We start from the raw sequence: 22,884 nt of genomic DNA, 5'->3' as shown, positions 1-22,884 counted from the left end.
ACAAGATTGTGTCTAGGGCCCTAAAATGATCTTTGGCCTCCCTAGATGCACCTCTCCATCTTACATAAGGCTGGTGTTCGGGCTTTAGAAACCATCCCTGGCCAGGAGAGGTGCATATATTAACTGTTGGCAAACATTAAGAACACCTTACCAAATGCACTAAATTCACACTTATGGCTGGACCTGATAACCAGAAGCAGTTCGCCCGCCCAAGCCTATCTCAATGAATCCATACTCCACTTGGCCTACAAGATCTCTTAGCAACATTTGCAACCCACACCAGCTTCATAAAGGCGGTAGACAAAATCATTAAACTCGCCTCACAGATCCAGGACAAGGGCAGCAGTGGTGGGCAGAGCCCATGGCTGGCATGTCCTGCAAAGCTACGACAAACCTGTACCTCAACCCTACATTAATACAGGATTTTCTTATTAAATAATACATTCCTGAGATATTAACTAGGAATCCTACCACAACTGGGAGGGTGGGGTTACAGGAGATGGACGACGCCCTTACATCACTCTTTGTACATCTGCTATGCATATGGACTGCTTCCGGACGACTATGGACATTTGCTTCCTACGAATTCATCCATGTTATGTGAAGGGGGGGAAGGGGAGGGAGGGGCTAGGGTAACTTTTGATTATCCCTTTAATTTTAGGTTAATGACTAATATGACACAGCATGGGAAGATGGCCTAAATATGCTTTCTAATGCTTAATGTCATTATTCGGAGTTCATGCATTGATGTACCATGCTCTATGAATCAATAAAGGTTTTTGAAACTTAAAAAAAAAAAAACTAGGAATCCTACCATCACACCTACACCTACCTCCTTGGAAATGCAACTTGATTGCAACCGACTGTGTGGAAAGGGGAATAAAGACATTTTGTTCTTGGTATGCACTTGTAAGGAATTATTGACAGAGAGAAAAGTAATGTGACACCCACTCTTCAACCAAAGATGAATTGGATCATGCAGGCAGATGGTATTGCCCTGCTTTTCCCCACTGGACCTACAGTTGAGCTGCCGTTTCGTGAGATTTCTCATCAATGTTGAAAAGAAACTAACAGAAGCACATGACAGTGATTTATAAGGGAAGGAAGAAATGGCTGCACACCCAAAACTCAAAACAGGGAATACTCGGGAACTTGCTCAACAAATAATTATATTACACAAATGTCACCTTAAGTGTCATGTCCCCTCCTTCATCCACTCTTAGTTAACTCTGAACAATCTATTTTTCATACAAGTAATTTTAACCCATTCTATAATGTCAATGTTGTTTTGTGTGTGCTTGGATCACTGCACTATTGATCCGTCACGAATATATGATGATACAACGAATTCCGTTGCAACGCATGCCTTTACCACGCATGCGTTACAACGGAATTCGTTTAACACGCATAAACCTTTCACCGACTATTTGCGTGGTGACGTCATACGTCGTGAAGAGAAAACGGCATTTTTTTACCGATTTCTCTTAATCGACTCTGATGCCGATGTGACTTAAGGTGAGTTGTTTTATTTGGGGGGGAGACCCCCCCAAGCCCCCCCTTTTTTTTTTTTACTTTTACCACATATGCCTTTACTACAAACATCGTAGTAAAGGCATGCGTGGTAAAGGCATTAGTTGTAACCACGCATGCGTTGTACTGCATGCGTGGTTAAAGATTTCGGGGAAACGGCTTCGTTGTAAAAGCCGTTTCCCATCCGTCACTACTTTGTACTTCAGAATCCTTTTTTATCTGTGTGTAATGATACCTAAATTTGATCCAATGTACATCGTTCTGCGCAACTATTTTATATTTCTGTGTAATATTACTGTTTTATTGAAGCAAAGGTTTTATTTAACCATGCAAGCAAATAATAATTCAAATTTTTAAGAAGTTAACGCAGGGACAGGAACTCTTTCCTTTTTTTGACAGTGTCTTTAGAATATTCTTGGGAGATCCCAATGTAGGAGACTTGCTGTTTAATCCCTTGCATATCCTTTATCTGTGTGAGGATTGCCTCTGCGTGCAAGTATCAAAGGGGTCTGAAAATATGGGCTCTTGGAGTGTCACTCGTTTTGGGGATGTAGGTGGGCACTCTGTAAGCTCTTGTTATTTCATAGTCCTTTGTGAACTTTATTCTTAACACTTGACGGATTCATTGTGCTATGTAAGCTGCACAGGATGGAGCTTGTCCATCCTCTCCTCCTAGGAGCCCAAAACATTTGCAGGTTACCCTTTCTATTTCTATCTTCTAACTCCATGATGTTACTCTTCAACTGGGTCAGCCTCGCAGTAGTGGTTGTTGATGTCTTTGTAGAGCTATGCTTGCTGTTTTTCAGGAGATTTAAACACAATTCTGCTTCGGTGACCCTGCATCCTAGCGATAGCATTTCTTGTTTTTTAGATGAGAGGTCAATCTGCATGGATTCCGTGATGGTCTTAGTAGATTTTTCAACGATATGCAGCATATCAAACATTTGAATCATTACGTCTAATGCTGGGTTGTTGTCAGCCTTCAATTTGATAGGGCAGTCTGGGATGAAGGGCTCCTGTTTAGAGCTTTTTTGCACTGGTTTAGGCTCCTTAAATTAACCCTTGCTTCCCTTGCCTCGTGTTCTTGGATCAGCCATGATATTGGAGTACGGCCCCTCTTATGAGAGTTGTTCAGGGCGGTTGGTGAGGGTGGCTATAGATATTTATCAGTGGCCCTCTTAGGGTCAGACAAGTTCTATAGGTAACCTGTGTTGTTCATCAGATGAGCATAACAACGTTGGTTGAAAGCACCTACCATGCAAGTGGTGTGCAGCAGGTATTGAGATCACTTGTGCGGAGTTTGGGTCATAGTGGAAAGGTCCATGCAAACGAGGTATCCCTTCAATTAATGTGGTGTCCTCATGACTGCTATTGTAAGGTCAGGCGGGCACCTGCAGCAGCCCATGTGGAACGAGATCACCTTGAGAGCTCAGATCCAAAGAAGTACTTCTATGCAGCTGGCAGCACGATGAACATATCCTCGGAGGCACACATGTCGGCATAACCAGCAATCTTTGAAGTCTCTGTGGTAGTAGGTTGAGCCGATTTTGTGGTTCGGCACGACGGAGCTCACAGGCTAGGTGATCATTTTCCACGGACGTAATTCTTGATAGAAGCTCATCTTGTATCTACTGACCAAATATTCTAGACTGATGAAACAATTACACAAAACACACAACTTTTATGAGCCATGCTGCTTACACAATCCCACTGACGCTGAATCCACAATGCACTAACTAGAATAGACTACTTATTAAGTAAAACTTAATTGATGACCAAAGCGCATAACCCTATATTCTAATCAATTTTCATTTCTGATCACACCTGTATCTCCTTAGATAGATATCACCAAAAATGCAGATAAAATCTGGCGAATGAAAAAAAAGAAAATAAATGAGCAGTTATTTCTACTATTGAACATTTCTATAGAGAAAACAACTCGCCTTCCCACTCTCCAGAGCTTTCATGGGATGCAATAAAAGCCACCATAAAAGGCATTGCGATTGGCATAATGGCCACAAAAACTAGCAGATAAACGCTAAACTCAACTCCCTGGAAACAGAAATTAAAGAACTAGAAAAAGGACTAACACACTTCAGAGACACTTCTGTCCTACTCAGACATAAAACCCTCAAAAACTAATTTAATGAACCAATTGGTGAGGGAGCTCACAAATGGCTAAGTGAGGCTAAAGCTAGAAATACCATGCATCCCAGAGCAGCTGGGAAGCTCTTAGCCAAGAACATCAAAGCTAAAAGTTGCAAAAACAACATTACTGCTATCAAAGATTTGTGTGTCACAACCCATACAGAAGCTAAACATATTTTAGATACTTCCACACATTCTTTGCAAAACTCTATAACTATGACAGGCTAGCCAGTGCAGACGAATGCCATAAATACCATAGTAAATTAGTACTCCCTATGCTGAGAATCTCTTGATCATACCAAACAAGTTCAAAGAACTTAAATAGTCCAAGCAATCTAATGACTAAAGTGAGGAAAAGCTCTAGGCCCAGACGCTTCCCTGCATCTTTCTAGAAATCCACTCAAAACGCTTTACTACCGTATTTGGAAACCTATTCTCGCTCTTCAATCATACAGGATAAATTAAGAGTACATCAAACATCATTTCCCTCTACTACACAAAAATCTGTATCCTTACACTGATAATACCTTTTGCCATGGATACATAGCTTTTCATCTCAGAGATCTTCACAACACAGCTGTGTCTGGCTACTCGCTCATTCATGCGAAAATAGAAGTATTCCCTTTAAATAACATATGTCACTTAATGGTAATTGACCACGCAGGGCTCAAATGGCAAACAAAACAGATAAAGTTAACTTCAGCTCAAGCATGTTCCCAGTGCACCTCTCAACAAACATTTGCAAGTCTCTAGCCAAATTACTGGCAGAGTTTAACTGGAAAAACAAAAAAGCTGGAATTATGACTAAATTAAAAACAAACAAACTCTGACACGAGCTCCCCAATTTCTAGAACTACCAAACTGCCTTCTTGGTAAAGCAATGGTTGGAAACTAATAAGTCTGCCTTATCCCATTGGTTAGGAAAAAGGATGAACTAATAAAACCCCTCTTTCATTAATGCACTTGCCAGAAACAAACTTAAGGTGTCTTCCTCAGTAATATATTAAGTGCCGCAATGACTGCCTGAGACCTCTGGACAAGAAATTCGAAAATAAAATTCGAGGCTCATAGATGACTTCTATGTGCCTTAAAGCAAATATTAAGTTATATGCGAAAGCTATCCTCTGAATGACTGGGTAGAGAAAGGTGTGCAGTTCTTTAAACACCATAGTTAACTAGAAAATCCATTATTCTTCGCCACGTTACAAGAAAAATTCAGGCTAACAGACCCTGACTTCTACAAATATTTGAACCTCAAGGCCGCTTTAAGGAAACTAGATACTCCGCACAAACTGGACACTATCAATGTCTTTTAGAAAATATCCTCTTAGGAATACATACGAGCACAAATATACAGGCACCTACACGCGTGCAAAAGCTATACCTAAATTCCTGAAAGTCTTGTGTTCCAAGACAAACACGCTACTTCACTCTGAAAAAGAGTGGACTAATATATGGAGACTCTCCTTACAAAGAATAAAAACAAGCATTTACAATGCAATGGTTTCGCCTTTGGAAAAGTTAGAGCTATTGGCATTGCTCACACACAGAGCCCCACACACAAATACACACACACAGAGCCGGACACACACACACAGAGCCGGACACACACACACAGAGCCGGACACACACACAGAGCCGGACACACACACACAGAGCCAGACACACACACACAGAGCCAGACACACACACACACAGAGCCAGACACACACACACACACAGAGCCAGACACACACACACAGAGCCAGACACACACACACAGAGCCAGACACACACACACAGAGCCAGACACACACACACAGAGCCAGACACACACACACACACAGAGCCAGACACACACACACACACAGAGCCAGGCACACACACACACACAGAGCCAGACACACACACACACACAGAGCCAGACACACACACACACACAGAGCCAGACACACACACACACAGCCAGACACACACACACACACAGAGCCAGACACACACACACACACACAGAGCCAGACACACACACACACAGAGCCAGACACACACACACACAGAGCCAGACACACACACACAGAGCCAGACACACACACACACAGAGCCAGACACACACACACACAGAGCCAGACACACACACACACAGAGCCAGACACACACACACACAGAGCCAGACACACACACAGAGAGCCAGACACACACACACACACAGAGCCAGACACACACACACACACAGAGCCAGACACACACACACACACACACAGAGCCAGACACACACACACAGAGCCAGACACACACACACAGAGCCAGACACACACACACACAGAGCCAGACACACACACACAGAGCCAGACACACACAGACAGAGCCAGACACACACACACAGAGCCAGACACACACACACACACACACACAGAGCCAGACACACACACACAGAGCCAGACACACACACACAGAGCCAGACACACACACACAGAGTGTGATGCAGCTAAAAGGCTAACTCCAAGGCCAGAGTCTTTTTCCTGCGACTGACCTAGCAGATTGGCACCAGCCGGTTCCAAATTGTGACTCAAAGAATTTTCAGGAGTTCTGCAATTCTAGGTGCTAAATGGGATCAAACAAGACCAACGGACATGAAGTGTTCTTGTATTAGGAGATCGTCATACCTGCTCTGGTTGATATATGTTCACAATAGATATTGTTCCTCATGGGGGGTCGGAGCTAGCTCGCAACCATGGAGGCTGCTTGAGCTGAGTGCTCCCTCCCCGCTTCCGACATTATCCTGACAAATATCCTGATGATAGAAGTGACCTGATCGATGCTGCAGGCTAAATCGGTGCTCTAGAGGGTTTGGGCGAGCGGAGATCGCAATTTCAGACACCCGCTGCGACTGGAGGGGCAGCGGTAGACTGGGAGGCCTGAGCGCGCCGCGAGCCATTGGGCGGTGACTGAGGCGGGCTGCTAGGCACGAGGAGAGCTGCAGACCATCCTGGACGGCGGGGCTCCGCTGCTGAAGACCCTGGCGCCGGGGATTCGCGGCTGGCGGATCGGCCGGTCTCCCCTCTAGCTGCGAGTAAGTGGGAAGAGCGAGGCTGACTGCCGGGTGCCTCTGCCTACGGCGACGTCATCTACGTGAGCGCCCGGCTTCGCCTGCGGACCCCCGACACTGATCGAGGCCCTGAAAACTGGGAAAGCTTTGAGGGTCGAGGGGCCCTCCAGTTGCCGGGTGCGACCCCCGTTGCCCCCCTTCCCCCCCCGGAGTGTTAGAGCGGCGGCCTTCCTGCCCTGACGGATTACACCGGGCGGGCTGACCGGGAGGTACGGCGGTGCTGAGAGGCGCCTTTAACGGTCTGGCGGTGCATCGATGGACCTTCATGGCTGCTGCTGCCATTTGCTGTGGCGCTAGAGAGTGAGACAGTGGACTCGAGGACTTGCCCAGCCTTCCCCATGTGGGGGCCCCCTATGGTCTACAGAACTGTGGAGAGCAGCCTGCTTGGAGGTGAGCCTGAGCGATAGCGAGGGAGAGCCTTGCCCATTCCGACTTTGAGAGAGCGCTGTGCTTCTGCTCCGGGGCCGTCCCTAACACACTCTGCTTGCTGTGACGACCCAGGGATTAATTTATAGATCTTCGGGACACGCGATTGACTCCATGTGGCCTGCGACCTATAAACTATGCATTGTGCCGACTACACCTCCAAATGTTTCCGAGGAGGCTGTGATGTAAGGTGCCGAGCGATGGGCCAATCCCAGCGCGGCCCTGAGGCGAGCCCCCCCCGATGACGTCAGAGCTCCTTGACCAATCGGAGCGCGGCTCCCGCGTGCCAGCAGCCTATCAGAGCACGGCTCCTGCGTGCCAGCCACCAATAAGCTAGCTGCCCCTTCGGTTTGGTCTCCGTGGCTCTGGGGGCGGGAAAGCACACGGACAGGGGGAGGGGGGCGGGGAGGCACACTGAGGGGGCGGGAATAGCTCCAGAAACAAATCACTTTAAGTGAAAGGGGAGGGAACGGAAAAAACGGGAGGGGGGGCGGGTACGGACAGCGGGAGGGGAACGGCGCATGGACAGCGGGAGGGGGGGCGGGAAAGAAACGGACAGCGGGAGGGGGGTGGGGCGGGAGAGGAACGCACTCACCTGGACTTCTTCCGGCGGCCGTGGTCGGCATAATGACGGACACAAACACCCAAAAAAGAAAACGAAACTCCGCCCACCGCCCGATGACTACACAGAGGGAACGCCCAGGGAAAGAATCTCGGGAACGCCCCCGAATCTGGTCCGGCCTTGACGGACAGATCTCTGTTCCAATGGCTAGACTCCATTTATGGAGCTAGCCAATGGGACAGGGGGGCGTATTCCATTTTCCTTACTGAAATCAAGAGATTTCTCTGGAGGCGGAGCTAAGAGCTCCGCCCTCCAGCGAAACCTAAAAATCACCATTCCTTTACCTATGCAAATTCCGGATGCTGCACCAATGTTTCAGAACCCCAGGTAAACACTCAAGATGGTACTCAAAATCCACGGCAGACATGAAACGTAGGCTCTTCAAATGTAAACATATCCAACCCCTGTGTTCCAGATCAGCCAAACAATATCTTCCATTCCAAAGTAATGTTCGACTACAACGATAACATTCTAGGTCTCCGAACCATCTCAGTATACAAGACCTTCCTCTTTTGGACCTATTCATTACAATTGGCATTTAAGCCGTCCTCTCTGGAATAATTCGAAGAACATCTTCTATCATATTTGATGTGCCTGGGAATATTTTATAAGAAGCGCAGATTATTCACAACAACAGCTTTGATAGTAGCCACTCTAAACCTCAAAAACTATACCTATGTCTAAACCCCCTTGGATATACTCAAACACATGTCCCTTATTCTCTTCCACAAGGACACACTCCTCTTGATTACACCTATCCGACAAATCTACAGTAAGACCCTCCTCACCCCATTACATCCCACCCCCTTTCCAGCCCCTTTACCCTACATGCCGCTTTCTGCCTTTTCCTTTTTTTCTCCGACTTTTTATTTACTCTTTGCCTATATCTTTCAAGCATCAAATTGTGGGCTATACAATAACAATGCCCAATAATGTCTACTTTTACCTTTATTCTTGGGGTCCAAGACTCATTACCCAAGTGTAACAAATCTATTGTCATATTGTCACGATGACCTATAAACGGTATTGATATGTTATTTGTTGAAAACCCGTTGTAGTGCAGCCCTTTTGAGCTATCTTTCTCTTCTATAAATAAAAACTAACTTTCAGAAATGTTCTTGTTCAGAAAGACTAGTATTTTGTAAAATGTGTACATTTCACTTCTATTGCGTATTAGGCCTTACCCGATATAAAATCCCTGTCAGAGGTTAGTATTCCCCCCCCCCATAAACCTGTTAGACCAATGTGCACAATGTGCTTGCACCTATAGCATCTGCTAATCCAGATCGGATTTCTGATTCTGGCTAGTTCATAATTTAAGATTTCATGAGGGCAGCTGCTTAAAGAGATTACATGCTGTAATAGCAATAGGATGCAGACCAGCTCATTTATTAACACGCTTATTACAGTACCCATGTGGCTTTCTTTACCTAGGAAGTACGAGTCACTGGAAATTGTGGTGCATATGTGAGGCATTAGACGCAGTGATGAAAGGTACCCAGTGGCAGTTCATTTGAAAGAACTGCAAAATAGTGATGACAGAATGCTGCGATTTCCTGGATTACTCAAACCTACTGAACATCCTGGCAGATATAACCGGAAACTGAAATAAAAACAAGGAAAGGTCCAGATTGTTAGTTTGTTTTCGACCTTACATGCTAACAGACTTAAAAATGATGAAGGGCTGTTCTTATTTCTGTAGATATTGAGAATGTGTATAATCTGAGTTATTTACATTATTAGTGGGATATATAAATTCACATGTCTAAAATATGAAGTACATTGTTGAATATGACTAAGCACAACACAATGAAAAGTAAAGATATTGAATCTACTTTCAGGGCCTAATTACCACTCTTACCACCAGGAACCTTGGAATCTTAATTGACCCCGCTTTATCATTCGACTCCCAGGTAAACAGGACAGTGTCAACTTGCTGTGGCATAATTAGAATTCTTAGGAAAATCGCCCCCTACCTGACCCTGGTAGCTCGGAAACAAGCAACAGTTGCCTTAGTTTCATCTAGGCTAGATTATTGCAATGCCCTTTATAGTGGCATCAGCAAAGGCTCCATCCACCGTCTTCAAATGGTACAGAATGCAGCGGCCAGGATGGTTCTAAACCTTCCTAGACTCGCTTCTGCAACCATGGCCAGAGGGACCTTCACTGGCTTCTGATTCCATCTAGGATCTCTTTTAACCTCCTCTGTCTGGCCCACAGTGCTATACATTGCTCAGGTTTGGAGGGAATCAGGTCTCTTCTGTGTGTATACACCCCCTCGAGAACCCTCCGATCATCATCTAAGAACATGCTTTCGGTTCCCAGATTCGCTACGGTGAGATGGGGAGGTAGAGCCTTTTCCACCTTGGCTCCAAAACTTTGGAACTCCCTCCCCCTGGAGCTTTCTAGCCAGTCTTCTTTAGCGGTTTTCAAGAAACATCTGAAGACCTGGCTTTTTTCCCAGGCATACAAGGGATTGCGCTCCTAGCGGTCTTTTGGTCCTGTTATCTGGTAGCCTGGACTTTTCTGTTTGTTTGTTTGCGCCTTGATGCCCCTTGGGGCTAAGTATGCACGGTACAAAATGCCATTCATTCATTCATTTAATTACAAGTGCCTAATAAAGCTATTTACTGCACCTGGAAAAAACTGACGCCCCCGGAATTCGTCGAGTTCAATGAACATAAAGTGAAAGTAGAAATCAGTTTTATTGTAAAAATGTGTGCAGCCACCATAGCCACACACTTTTCTTTCAATCAAGGTCACGTATCTATGCATCAGATGATCTTATGTATTGGGCCAATAAAAATAGGTGTTATTCCTGAACATCTATCAGTGAGGAGCGCATACTCGTATAATACTATATAGTGATAAAATGGAGCATACTACCGACATTTCTGGATGGTGATTCCCAAATCAGATAAATGTCATAATGAATTTAAAATAGGAATAACAAAGGAAGTACTATCAATAGGTACTTATGACTTTGTACGGTATGTCTATTTAACACCTTTGGACCCTGATTACAATCTGGACAGAAGATGTAATCCCCAGCATACTGGTCGGAATTACAAATTCTGCATACTTTATCACACACCTCCGGTCAGCTGTCGCATACTCCCATTTCTTTATTGGAGCTTGTGCTGCAACCGTAAACTGGCCATAGCACAAGCTCCCATAGAGAAATGGGAGTCTGTGTTAATTCCTGCACCGTGTTGCAGGCACCTAACAGTCCAGGGGTTCACAGCCCCCAACCGGAGGGCTTGCGGGGAAGTGGGCCCCACTAGTGGTCCCCTGCTAGGGGCCACCAAAGGCACTTTCCGAAAGCAAATCCATGTCGTAAAGCCCGACAAACATTTGCTCTCGGAAAGTGCCATCATAATCCCGAAGGCGAAAACACCTTCCTCACGAGATTGTGGCCCTTCCGACTGGCCAACAGGCTCCAGGAGCCCGTCGGAAGTCAGACGGATTGACCGACCAGTTTGAATTCCGACCGCCATGATTGTAATACGGGGGTTGGAAGTCAAACTAGGGATGTCAGTCGGAAAGGCTTTCCGACAGACATCCTAATTAGCCCCATAGTGTCATAAAGTCCGATCCCCATTCTTAAATGTCCGCAGGTCAACCTGGCCATACCTTCACCGGGGAAAAGCCCTGCTACTGGAACGTGATTATTTTAAGCACCAAAATCCACACCATTCCAAACTATTGGGGAAACTCAGAACAGGCACATTTTAGAGAACATTTTTGAGAAAAGATACATGTTTGAGAACATTGGATTTTCCCGCTAAACTAATCTGAGCCTCTGCCCAATTTTGAGTTTGTGTCTTAAAAGTTTTCTCAGCCAATGAGCTATTAGCTGAAAATGATATTCCATTTGATACCTGTGAGTCTGATTTGCTAACACGTTGCAGACATGGAGCAGTTGATGGACACTGTAAGATCTGGTTTGTAAGCCCATGATTATAGGTTGCAGCCATAGCCATCAGGTTCTTCCAAGTGTTCATAAGCATATTGGGCGTATTCACTCTCCATCTCATCCATGTTGTTGAAACATTCATGCTTTGGTGTAAGCACTCTTGATCTGAAGTCCAGGTGATCCAGAGCAGATGCTTCTTTGAGCAGTGCGGTGTTTTCTGTTGAGCTTCAAAATGCTCTTATTGTCTTGTGTACAATCAAGGCCTCATCCTTTCTATAATACAACCCACCATTGCATTAAAGCTAGGTTTGTGAGTTCTGCATGGTCTTTTAAATCAGGACTTAGCATTAGTTTGCTTTATGTTTATGAAGATCTTAAATGGATATATAGCTGTAGCAAAAATGACAATAGTTCAATTGCCTCTGGTTGTAAATATTTTTGTCCACCCTAAGCGTGGAAGGGTATACTCAGACATGAGTTCCTTGCTCATTGCACCATCAGGATTCAAGCAAGCCGGGCCGAAGACGGCTGTAATGCCAGAAACCGGTCCCCGGAAGCTTGTTTCCTTCCCAGTGTAAGAATTGGCTTTTGTAGTTTGGTTTGCCCTGTTCCCATCATGCACTGGGACAGGAACAGACTAATTTGCATACAGCCAGGTTCTGAAACTGGGATGGTGCAGTGAGCTAAAAAACGGTGTTGGATCTAGCCCTGATCTCTTGACTGGGTGAGAGTATTCTGCTTAATTCAGAGACTCTGTCCCTCACCACCCCTTGTTGTAAATATTTTTGTCCACCCTAAGCGTGGAAGGGTATACTCAGACATGAGTCCCTTGCTCATTGCACCATCAGGATTCAAGCAAGCCGGGCCGAAGACGGCTGTAATGCCAGAAACCGGTCCCCGGAAGCTTGTGTTCTTCCCAGTGTAAGAATTGGCTTTTGTAGTTTGGTTTGCCCTGTTCCCATCATGCACTGGGACAGGAACAGACTAATTTGCATACAGCCAGGTTCTGAAACTGGGATGGTGCAGTGAGCTAAAAAACGGTGTTGGATCTAGCCCTGATCTCTTGACTGGGTGAGAGTATTCTGCTTAATTCAGAGACTCTGTCCCTCACCACCCCTTGTTGTAAATAAAGTATTTGTGCAGCACACAGTGACAGAATGAAACCACCACAAAAATACTCCACATAGAGTTAGGAAAATAATTTCATTTTTCTGAGAAAAACATGACCAAAACGACAAAAATCCAATTAGTAGAACCGGAGTTCTGAATTTGTGAAGATTAAATCAAAATGGAGTGTGTAGAGTCATAAAGCTACTACCAGGGACAACTTGTCGCACTAGACGGAGTTAAATCCAAATTTCAGGCCGACAGCGATGGAGGGCAGGCCAGCTACAGGGCTCATGCATGTCCAGCTGTAAAAGTACCTTGGATAGAGGAAGCCTTGACCTCAAGGACCTGATGCAAGGATACAACATGCTTGATTGGACTTCCTCACCTGGTGCACCTCCATATGCTTTATTCCGAATGATTACACTTGTTCAGGTCCTGCTGGTATGCACTCCCGGGAACTGGATGGTGCCCCAGGACTAGTACTGGACCTTCACTCCTGTAAGAAATACCTCCATTTTGTTGTGGTTCAGTCCAATTCGCTTTTCTGCCCTTCTGCCTTACATCATCCCCTTAGGTCTTAATAAAGGTGATGTCAGTTTTTGTGGCACATCTTCACTAGTCAGGGATATAAATGTTTCTGTAGTTCTACTGACTAGCTGCTGAAGGTGAGTTTCCCTTAGAGACTCAGACCACCTACAGGCACCACCAGGCAACTGTATTACATGGGGTTCTCCATCACCAAACCCCATCACTGGCCTGTGTAGACGATTCCCTTTATCAGGGTCGTTCAGTAGTCCGTCACTATGAAGGCCTGTTCGCCTCAGCAACGAGTCCGGGTTATTCAGACTATGATCCTGATGTTTCTGGCAAAGCTGCTGTTTCTGCCTTGATAGTTCTGAAACTTGGGCTTTTGTCATTTTGCATCCTGCTGGTGTCTTATTCCCATTCAACCCCTTCAATCGAATCTGCAGGATCCATCAACATATCGGCAGACAAACTCAGCAGCCGCCATTTTGCCGATCACAGATTTTGTTTGCACGAGGTGACGCAGGGTATCATTTCCCAGTGGGGCGCCCTTGGTACGCCTATTTGCAAATTCCCAAAACAGTCAGTGCTCAGTCTTCTGCGCTCTAGAGGTTCCGTTTCCAGAGTCTCCAGGAGATATGTGTGGTTGGATTCCAGTCTCCTATGCGCAGATCCACTTTTGCCACTGAGTTTTAGATCCAGTCTAGTCCCTGGGATGGTACCGAAGATGCAGACTGTACAGTTAGACAGAGTGCTGACCAGAAAGAGCATCACTGTAGCTAAGTAACTGATTTGATTGGTAAAAGTGCTTTGTGTTATTTGAGTGGATTGGATTTAAGCTTAGGTAGTAATTCCCCAATGATGCACAACAGAGAAAAATGTATGATGGCGCAGCAATGCAAATATAGCATTACTGAATAGTTCACAAACATGTAATGGATTGAGGTCTGTTATCATTGCCGTTTGATTGTGGGGTAGATTGTTTCAGATGTTTCAGAATGAATCTCACTCATAAGGTAGACAGGTGGCATGTTCTGAACACGCACAAGATAATCAGAAACTTGCAGAAGTACCCTGGATCTTGCAAGTCTTTGCCGGTGTTGACGCAGGAAGGTAGACCTGCTGAAATGATTGTATTTCCTGGGTGCCTACAAGTCTTTCAAGGCTGCTTACACATGGTCCCTCTAAGTGTGTGGGCGACCTTGGATAGTATACCCGCAGGGATGGCTGGGGGTGGTAAGAGAGAAAAGGTGAAATTGGAGAAGTTGAAGTGATGTTATGTGGACTGAGGCCATCTGATTCTCAAACTTAAATGCATCCGCCGAACGACCACCCTCTCGCTTGGGCTCTTTAAATATTTTCAGTGCATATTAGTATTAAAAATATATTTTTATAAATCTATCCATAGCACAATTTTTGTGACACGTTGTTGAGTGATAAGAGGACGATTTTACTGCTGTTTCCCAGGTCACTTAGGATGTCTGGATACATTTAGAGTAAGTTGCAATGGCAAACAAATGTTGTTTCATTGCACATTTTTAGGAACACCAAGCTTACACTTCAAAAAGAAACAAATTATTACAAAGAATAACTGTTTAAATGTAGCTTCATCAGCGAGTTTGAATCTGTTCTTTTCTATAAAGTTGAATAGTCTGGGCTGCGGCTACATCATCTAGCAAACTGGTCTTGTGGTTTAGAATTTGTTCTTACAGAACTGAGGTCTGCGTTTTGTTCTGCAGGTTATAAAGTAAGTAAACTCTGGACTCATAGCCATCAAGTTGATTGATTAATGAGTGAGTAAGATATATATTTGTATTAACCGTTTCAAATTATTTTTCTTTTCTTTTTCTAGTCTGCCATATTTAATTTCCAGAGTCTGCTGACGGTAATCCTTCTGCTGATATGTACCTGTGCCTATCTCCGAGCCATGGCTCCTAGCTTACTGGACAAAAACAAAACTGGGTAAGTAATTAGGTGGGCAGCCAACGCATGCTAAGCCTACTCTCCCAACAATATGCGAGTTACAAATCTGCATCGCATATATAAAATATTTGCACCTGTCTGATGAAAAGTAAACAGAAGTCTGAAAATGATTCCGAGCAACCCTTTCTTTAGGAATATCACTGAATCCCCAGTTTACAGAACATACAAACATATTGTATTTGTTACGTCTGTGCACGGACACAGTAGTTCGCAGGTAGATCGCTAGGCTCCAGGTACATTTACCTAACTGCTTTCTTATCCAACCGTTGGTAGCTAATGCTTTCTTTACTCCCTATTGTTGTGGTGCAGGGAAACGTGTGTTTTTCGATTAATTGCAGTTCTTTGCGATCCAAAAGAGAGCTGTTGCGAGAGGTGCATTAAGATTTCAATATGTGTCCTAATGTATTATCGTAAAGTTGTATTTCTTAAATGTGACCATAAAATGAAATTGTTGGGCACCGCAGTGATAATTTGTGCCTCATGTTGGGCACCACATTGCTTAATGTGCCTAATTTTAAACTGCAGGGTTTCACAGCAAAAGAAACAGACGGATTTCTTTATTCGAGTGTTAACTTGATGCCTTTGCCAATATTTGCACAAAGGTACCGTCCTTTGCACTGTTTTGTAGCACACATCTGAGAGCATATTTATCCAACACTTTCAAAGCAATAGGTGTTTTATTGAATTAATCAATAGCTAATCTATATGACGGAAATGCTACAAAGTTGTTTGCTAGCTAAACAAGCATTGGCATAGCCAATAGGTCTCGCTTGTGGGACCTTATAAGTATTTAGTTTTGCAGCACAATATCCTTGGTGCAACAAAATCAGCTGTTGCACGGCTAAACCTTGTACCTTATAAGTGTTTAGGCATGCAACAGTTGATGTTGTTGCACTAAGGATATTGTGCTGCAAAACTAAATACTTATAAGGTCCCACAAGCGAGACCTATTGGCAATGCCAACGCTTGTTTCTCTGGGCCCCGGGTCAGCCGAGTCAGCTTGAGCAGCCGCTCTGTCTGCGCTGCTCCCTTTGAATAACAGCTCGGTGACATCTGATCCTGGCGCGGGCCTTCTGCGGAGGGGAGCGAGTAGAAAAAGCAAAGAAAAAACAGATGGGTACATTTTCAAGGGAAAAACGACTGGATGGTTAAAAGGGAGCTGTGCTCCAGTTACAAATGCAGTGGCAACATTTTCTTACAGGCTAAAGGAATTTATTTTGCATGTTTTGTTTGCCTCGTGATTTTGACGGTTTGTGTTAACTTAATAGTTGAGATTAGGAATGAGAGGAAAGTTAGCTTTAGGCCACGAGATGTCATGGTGCAGCCGTCATACACAAATCTAATAAAAAGCAGCACGCGGGACGTGTAAATTAAAGTAAACTGCACCCGGCTAAATGATAAACAGTCACGGGCGGAAGGTGAAAGCAAAGCCGGATGGGGGCGTGAGAGCCTGGTGGGGGGCGGGAATGCGAGCGAGCGGAGGAGAATGGAGGGGGAGGCAAGAAAGAGGCAAGGAGTGTGGCAAATGGCCGGAGGGAAGCCGGATGACACGGGCAGCAAACATTCATGGGACTGAGTAAAAATCTAATAAAAAGCAGCAAGCGGGACGTGTAAATTAAAGTAAACTGCACCCGGCTAAATGATAAACAGTCACGGGGGGGAGGTGAAAGCAAAGCCGGATGGGGGCGTGAGAGCCTGGTGGGGGGCGGGAATGCGAGCGAGGGGAGGAGAATGGAGGGGGAGGCAAGACAGAGGCAAGGAGTGTGGCAAATGGCCGGAGGGAAGCCGGATGGGGGCGGGAGAGCCTACGAGAGAAGCACACAAGGGAGACATGGGGGAAGCTGGTAATTAGGGGAGGAGAAGCCGCAGAGCGCACGCTGGGCGAAGCCCTTTGATGTGCTGTGCGGCCGTGAATGCGCGTGCTTGTTTGATCACGTGATTCACGTGAACTTAATGAAAACCGCAGCGCAAGAAGCCCTTGGTTTGACGAGGATTTCGAGCACTGGATTTCTCGCTCCGCTCAATGCGCTTGCGCGCATTGATAGGTCGCGAGACCTAAAAAGTGGGTTTTATATACCCCCCTTTGACATCTTCTGGTTCCTTCCCTGTGATGGGTTCAGCCGAATTTGGCAACTGGTGGATACTTTCTGCTCTCCATGATTGCAGATTATCAGATTTGCATTTTAAGAACTATGTATTAATCACTCTGGGTAGACTGTGGTTCAACATGCATGAAGTGGGGTCTTGAATCTTGTTGGCCAGGGGGAAGTGATTGCAGTATTTGTTGCTTATTTAAGAAAGGCTTCCCTCAAGAAAATTATCTTCGTAGCATTCCTGAAGGGGGGGTGCTGGGAAGTGCATCGAGGAGATGCCCTGCACTATAGTGTTGATTATATTTTGATTCTTCCCCTCCAGTTCAGCAGCCCTTCTTAGTCTTGTACTGCTTGATCTTCTTTGTGTTCAAATGCTTTTTATTAGTTATTTTCATAATCAACACAATACAGTGAATGAAACAGTTTGTACTTTACAATAAACCCGGAGTATAACAATATTGTACTGAGAACAATTCGAAAAGGAATAGATGCAAAAAAGACCGGGATGAGAGGATGAAGGTAGGTACTAGAGAAGTTAAAGTAAGAGGAAGAAAAAGAAAATTGGTCCTATATACACATGAACATTTCGTTTTTAGTGCGCACAGTTGAAAATAACAATAAGTAGTCAGTTACGCAAATAAACGAGTGCGAGTAAGCTAATTATTTGTTCCCTATTAGGTGCATCATTCAGTAAGTGAAGAAATAGTTAAGATGGAATAAACATTACAGAATTTTGTTGTGTTGAGCCAAAATGTGAGAGCTGTGTTTCTAGGGTGGTTTAAATGATAGAGTAGCTGCGTCAAGCAAGTCCCACATTGCTCTATTGGGAGACCGCCGGGGTGTGAGTTGTAAGGAGACAGTGTCTACTCCTCTAAGAAACAAAAGCCATTCTCGCCACATATAGAAGGACACAACGCTTGAATTCTTCCAATTGGAGAGAATCAATTTATAGGTTAGTTTTAACATTGTCTAGGAGATTCTTGCCTGTTTCCTGTGATAGTTGACAGAGTATTCTATAAAAAAATTAAAGAGTGGGGGTGATGCCCAGGGTGTTTCTAATAAAATCAAAGATGCTCTTCCAGTACTGTTGAAGTATGGGACAGTAAAAGAACATGTGTGCAAAGTCTCCATTATGTTCACCGCAGTTCCAGCAGTAAGGTTCTTGTCATAGTTTGAGTTTGTGCAGTTTTACGGGGGTCCTGAAAGTTCTATTGATGAGCATGCATTTAGTCTGGAACAACATGGGTGATAATTTATTCGATAGTAAAGCGTGACCCTTAGCTGAGTGACGTCCCCTAGTCACAGCAATGTCCCATGGTTCTGGGTTGACAAGTTTCAAAAAAGTTCCAAAGAAAAACGATTCACATTAGGTTGCGTTTATTCACATTGTGATGTTTGTAGAATTGATTCACATCAACATTCAAAATAATCCAGTCTTTAAATTAGTACTTCGTTGTTCAAATCAATATTTAGTTGTCCAATGCATTTCGGCTATCAGATAGCCTTCATCGGGGACCGGATTCTGCAACCGGTCCCCGATGAAGGCTATCTGATAGCCGAAATGCATTGGACAACTAAATATTGATTTGAACAACGAAGTACTAATTTAAAGACTGGATTATTTTGAATGTTGATGTGAATCAATTCTACAAACATCACAATGTGAATAAACGCAACCTAATGTGAATCGTTTTTCTTTGGAACTTTTTTGAAACTTGTCAACCCAGAACCATGGGACATTGCTGTGACTAGGGGACGTCACTCTGCTAAGGGTCACGCTTTACTATTGATTTACTGGTACCTAGAAGGAGGGTACACCCTAGAGCACGCTACAACTGGTCGAACATTGGTGCAAATAAGAGTGCAAGCGTAACAAACTATTTTGTGATAATTTATTCGAACATCTAGAAGTCTTTGCAACTAATAGGTATTGCTCTTACAAAATTTAGAAGGGGAGTAGAGCGGGTCTTAGCATATACATGTTTGACCAGATTGATTTCTTTCTTAGACTAATCAGACCATAGAGATGGCCTCGTGTTGATTTACATTTTCGGGTTGTGCCAGAGGGAGGACAAATTGGAATTACGAATTCTTGTTGTAGAGTAGTATTCCAGTCTTACAGCTTTTTTGGTATTATTTATGATGTATTTAGAATGAGTAGGGTGAAGGATTTTCATCTTTAGGTATGTGTTAAAAGTTAGGCTACAAACGTCAACATTATCGGCGCCATCTTGCTCTTCTTGAACCCATTCGTGCACGTAAGCGGCAGCCATTTTTGAGCACCATGGCCTCCCTGCCCCTCGCTGATAGCCAGCGCGTCTCTCTCTCTCTCTCAACTTCGCAGGCACCCCCCCCCGCACACTGACAACCCCCCGCTCTCACATGCCTTGGGTCGTAAACCCCTCTTCAGCGCAGCTCTGCCCCGGAATCCCATCCTGTTCCCAGCGCGACACCTCCCTTCATTCCTTTCATGGTCCCCGGCCCTTTGATACAAACCCCCTTTTCCTGTGTGCCCGTTTGTCTTCCCCGTTCCCAGGCCGCCACCTGGCCCTGCGGATATTGTTTATTGCCCGCCCTCCCCGTACAGTAGGAAGCTTCCCCCATTAAAGGACCCTCGAATTGATCAAAGCCCCCACCCTATGAGATCCGACCAACCCCACACATTCCGTGAATCGGCGGAATGTCCAGCTGCGCGATAATTATCACCTGTTGCGACCAGTGGTGGGGACTCCAACTGTAAATGTGTGTGGGAACGGGCCTGAAGGGGGGATTCCGAGGATGTCCTTTCATACTTCAAAACATTGCAAGAATGTGTTACCTGCAATAAAGATCATAAACCTGTGTATAAGAGGCCAGGCCTCAGAGATGCGGTTAGAGCACCTCGTGACGATACTTGCTGTCCGAACTGATGTGTTCTCCTCCGGAGAGAATAAAACCCTTGTTTCCTGCCTTCCAGTCTCCAGCGCCTGCCTCTTCATTGATTAATATTTTGTGGGTTCAAGAGGCGACACCGCCGGGCAATACTTAAGGATTTTTGTTTATCAGTTGTCCATGACCTTTTTACAATTGGCGTCCCAAACGTGGGGCCCATCAGTGACTCGTGGATCCAGTGGGAGAGGTCCTGACGACAGAGTGAACGACTGCAACGATCGGGAAGTGCACCTGTCCGATAGACCCTCGTCTGACAGCCGATCATCCGAACTTCACTGGTTCCGAACAGACCTCTCTCGAGTGATCTACGGTCCTGACTGGGAACCATCAGGAGTGCCGCGAGGATTACGAAGAAAAGAGGACGATCGGGCGCTGGATTCGGAAGACAAGAAACTGTCCATGTGGTCCGGGTAAGGTCGTGTAAACACGACGAATTGCGAAATGATTGTTTAATTGTTTAGAAAATACTAGTATTACTCTTTGTTGATTTATTTGGAGATTCGCTGTCTGCAAACGGAGAAACAACAGGCTCTCTCTTTGCAAGCAGTGGAGGATAGGTAATGCAGCCGCCGTGCCTATCTTTCTCCCCCACTGATTAATTATTTTTGAACCTGAACTATTGTTCACAGACTGTTTTCTGGAGATTCTCTGTCTGCAAACAGGAAAGATCCCCCCCCCCCTTTTTACAGATAGTGAAAGGGTAGGTAACGCAGACCTTTGCGGACCTACTTATTCTCCCCACTGAATTGTTTTGATTGACCGAACGTTGACTATTCGATATTGGTTCATGAGGTATTCACTGCCTGCAAACAACGTAGAATAGGAACATTCTGTCTAGTCTTTGCACGCAGTGATAAGATAGGCAGTGCTGACTTTTTGTCCCCGTTGTGATCCGTCATGTCTGTCTTCTCCCCACTGATTGGTAGCCTGTTTAGCCCGGACCGCTTATTAGAGATGAACCATCCGGCTCCACTGGAAGGCACCCCTAATAAGGACATGTTCATGAAGCATGGATTGATCGCTATAGCCTATAACAAACTGTGGCATAAATATACGAAAAAGGATCGAGAAAGTCAGTGGCCACTGATAGGATCCTTCGATGATGACAAAATAAACGCGCTAGAAACAGCCCTTGGTAAAAACAAGACAACGCCCACTATGCTTGATAGTTTCGGCATGTGGCGCAAAGAAACTGAACAACGTAAAAAGAAAACTGAGAGTAGGTTGGGAAAAGAGCTGCGAAAAGCAGCCCACCTAGCTGCTCAGAAACTAGAAGAAGAGATAAAGGAAAGAGAGAAAGCCAAACAGAAACTAGAAATAGAGACATCAAGCCAGTGTCCGGTTAGAACGTCCTCCATGCTCTACCCTGATTTACCCTCGAAACAACGAGCCAACGATGATCTGCTGTTAGGTCCTCCAATCATCTACATGCCCCCTCCATATGCCCCTTCCCAACCCTTAGCACAGCACCCACCACCCTCAGGTACGAACGAGGGTAGCGCCACAGCTTCGGCCCCCATGGCCTCTGTGCCGGCCGAACTCCTTGTATTAAATACTACACAAACGACAACGTTAGGCGACCCTGAGACCCGAAGGGTTGGTTCTGCAAGAACAAGCAGACTAAGCAAAGATGAGCGAGCAGGGATCGACAAGATAGCACGGACACTGGTAGAAAGAAAGGAAGATGAAGAGTACATCACGGATATGTTCAACTCGTATACAGGGAATCACAGACGACATTTTACCGTACGACTGTGTTACCATGTCTTGAACGCATACGAGGACCGATATCGAGACAAAGGTCCTGAGAGCCTAACGACTCTGTACCGGAAGGTCGATATCGGGGATGAGGGCGAGTGTGATGTGACGGACCTCCTTACGCGTACGCTTGAGGTTTTCCGCCACCTCACTGAACGAGAATCAGGAACTAAACCCACGACATCCGTAGCGACCGAACCACAAACTGAGCAATCTAACACCATGATGCCGATACGAGAGGCTGCCCCCTACTGGGTTCCTTCACGAGGTGCAGGGACTAACGATGATGCAAACCACCAAGATGCAAAAGGAAGGGTAGTGTACAACTGGGTCTACCAGCCTTGGGACCGGCAAGAGATTCTGACATTCCGGAAATCTCTGCCTGACCTACGTAAAAACCCCACTGCCTTCTATACTGAATTGGGTACAGCCCTAGGATCAACGATTATGACCCTGGCTGACATCGACTTGTTTTTCGGGCTATGTCTACCAGCTGATGTGTGGAAGCAAATCCGGAAAGTCGACCACCTTGAGCTGTTTGGACATACCTGGTCACAACTCGATGACATTGATAAACAACGAGGACCTGGACAAAAGCCCTTGAAATCCATTCTAGACCTTCCAGATAAAATCGTACAGAAATTAAAAACCCTGATCCCAGAAAAGAAAGTGGACTGGTCGATAGTAACGGCCTGTCGCCAGAAACCCCAGGAGGATGTATCAGAATACTTCTCCCGGTTTGAAACGGTGTTCTCCG

General features: G+C 45.2%; 1 protein-coding gene across 1 annotated transcript in view; it reads left to right on the top strand.

Moving 5' to 3' along the window:
• TMEM167A (transmembrane protein 167A) overlaps positions 1 to 22,884 on the top strand; it is a 182,765-nt gene that overhangs the window by 65,400 nt on the left and 94,481 nt on the right. The window contains exon 2 of the mRNA XM_078677336.1: positions 15,215 to 15,324. Coding sequence (XP_078533462.1) covers positions 15,215 to 15,324 — 110 coding nt within the window. The remainder of the gene's footprint in view (positions 1 to 15,214; positions 15,325 to 22,884) is intronic.

The sequence above is a fragment of the Lissotriton helveticus genome, chromosome 2_1 (assembly GCF_964261635.1).
Source record: "Lissotriton helveticus chromosome 2_1, aLisHel1.1, whole genome shotgun sequence".
NCBI classification, from domain to species: Eukaryota; Metazoa; Chordata; class Amphibia; order Caudata; family Salamandridae; genus Lissotriton; species Lissotriton helveticus.
Note: the sequence above shows the minus strand (reverse complement) of the source record. Positions and strands in the feature narration are given on the sequence as shown.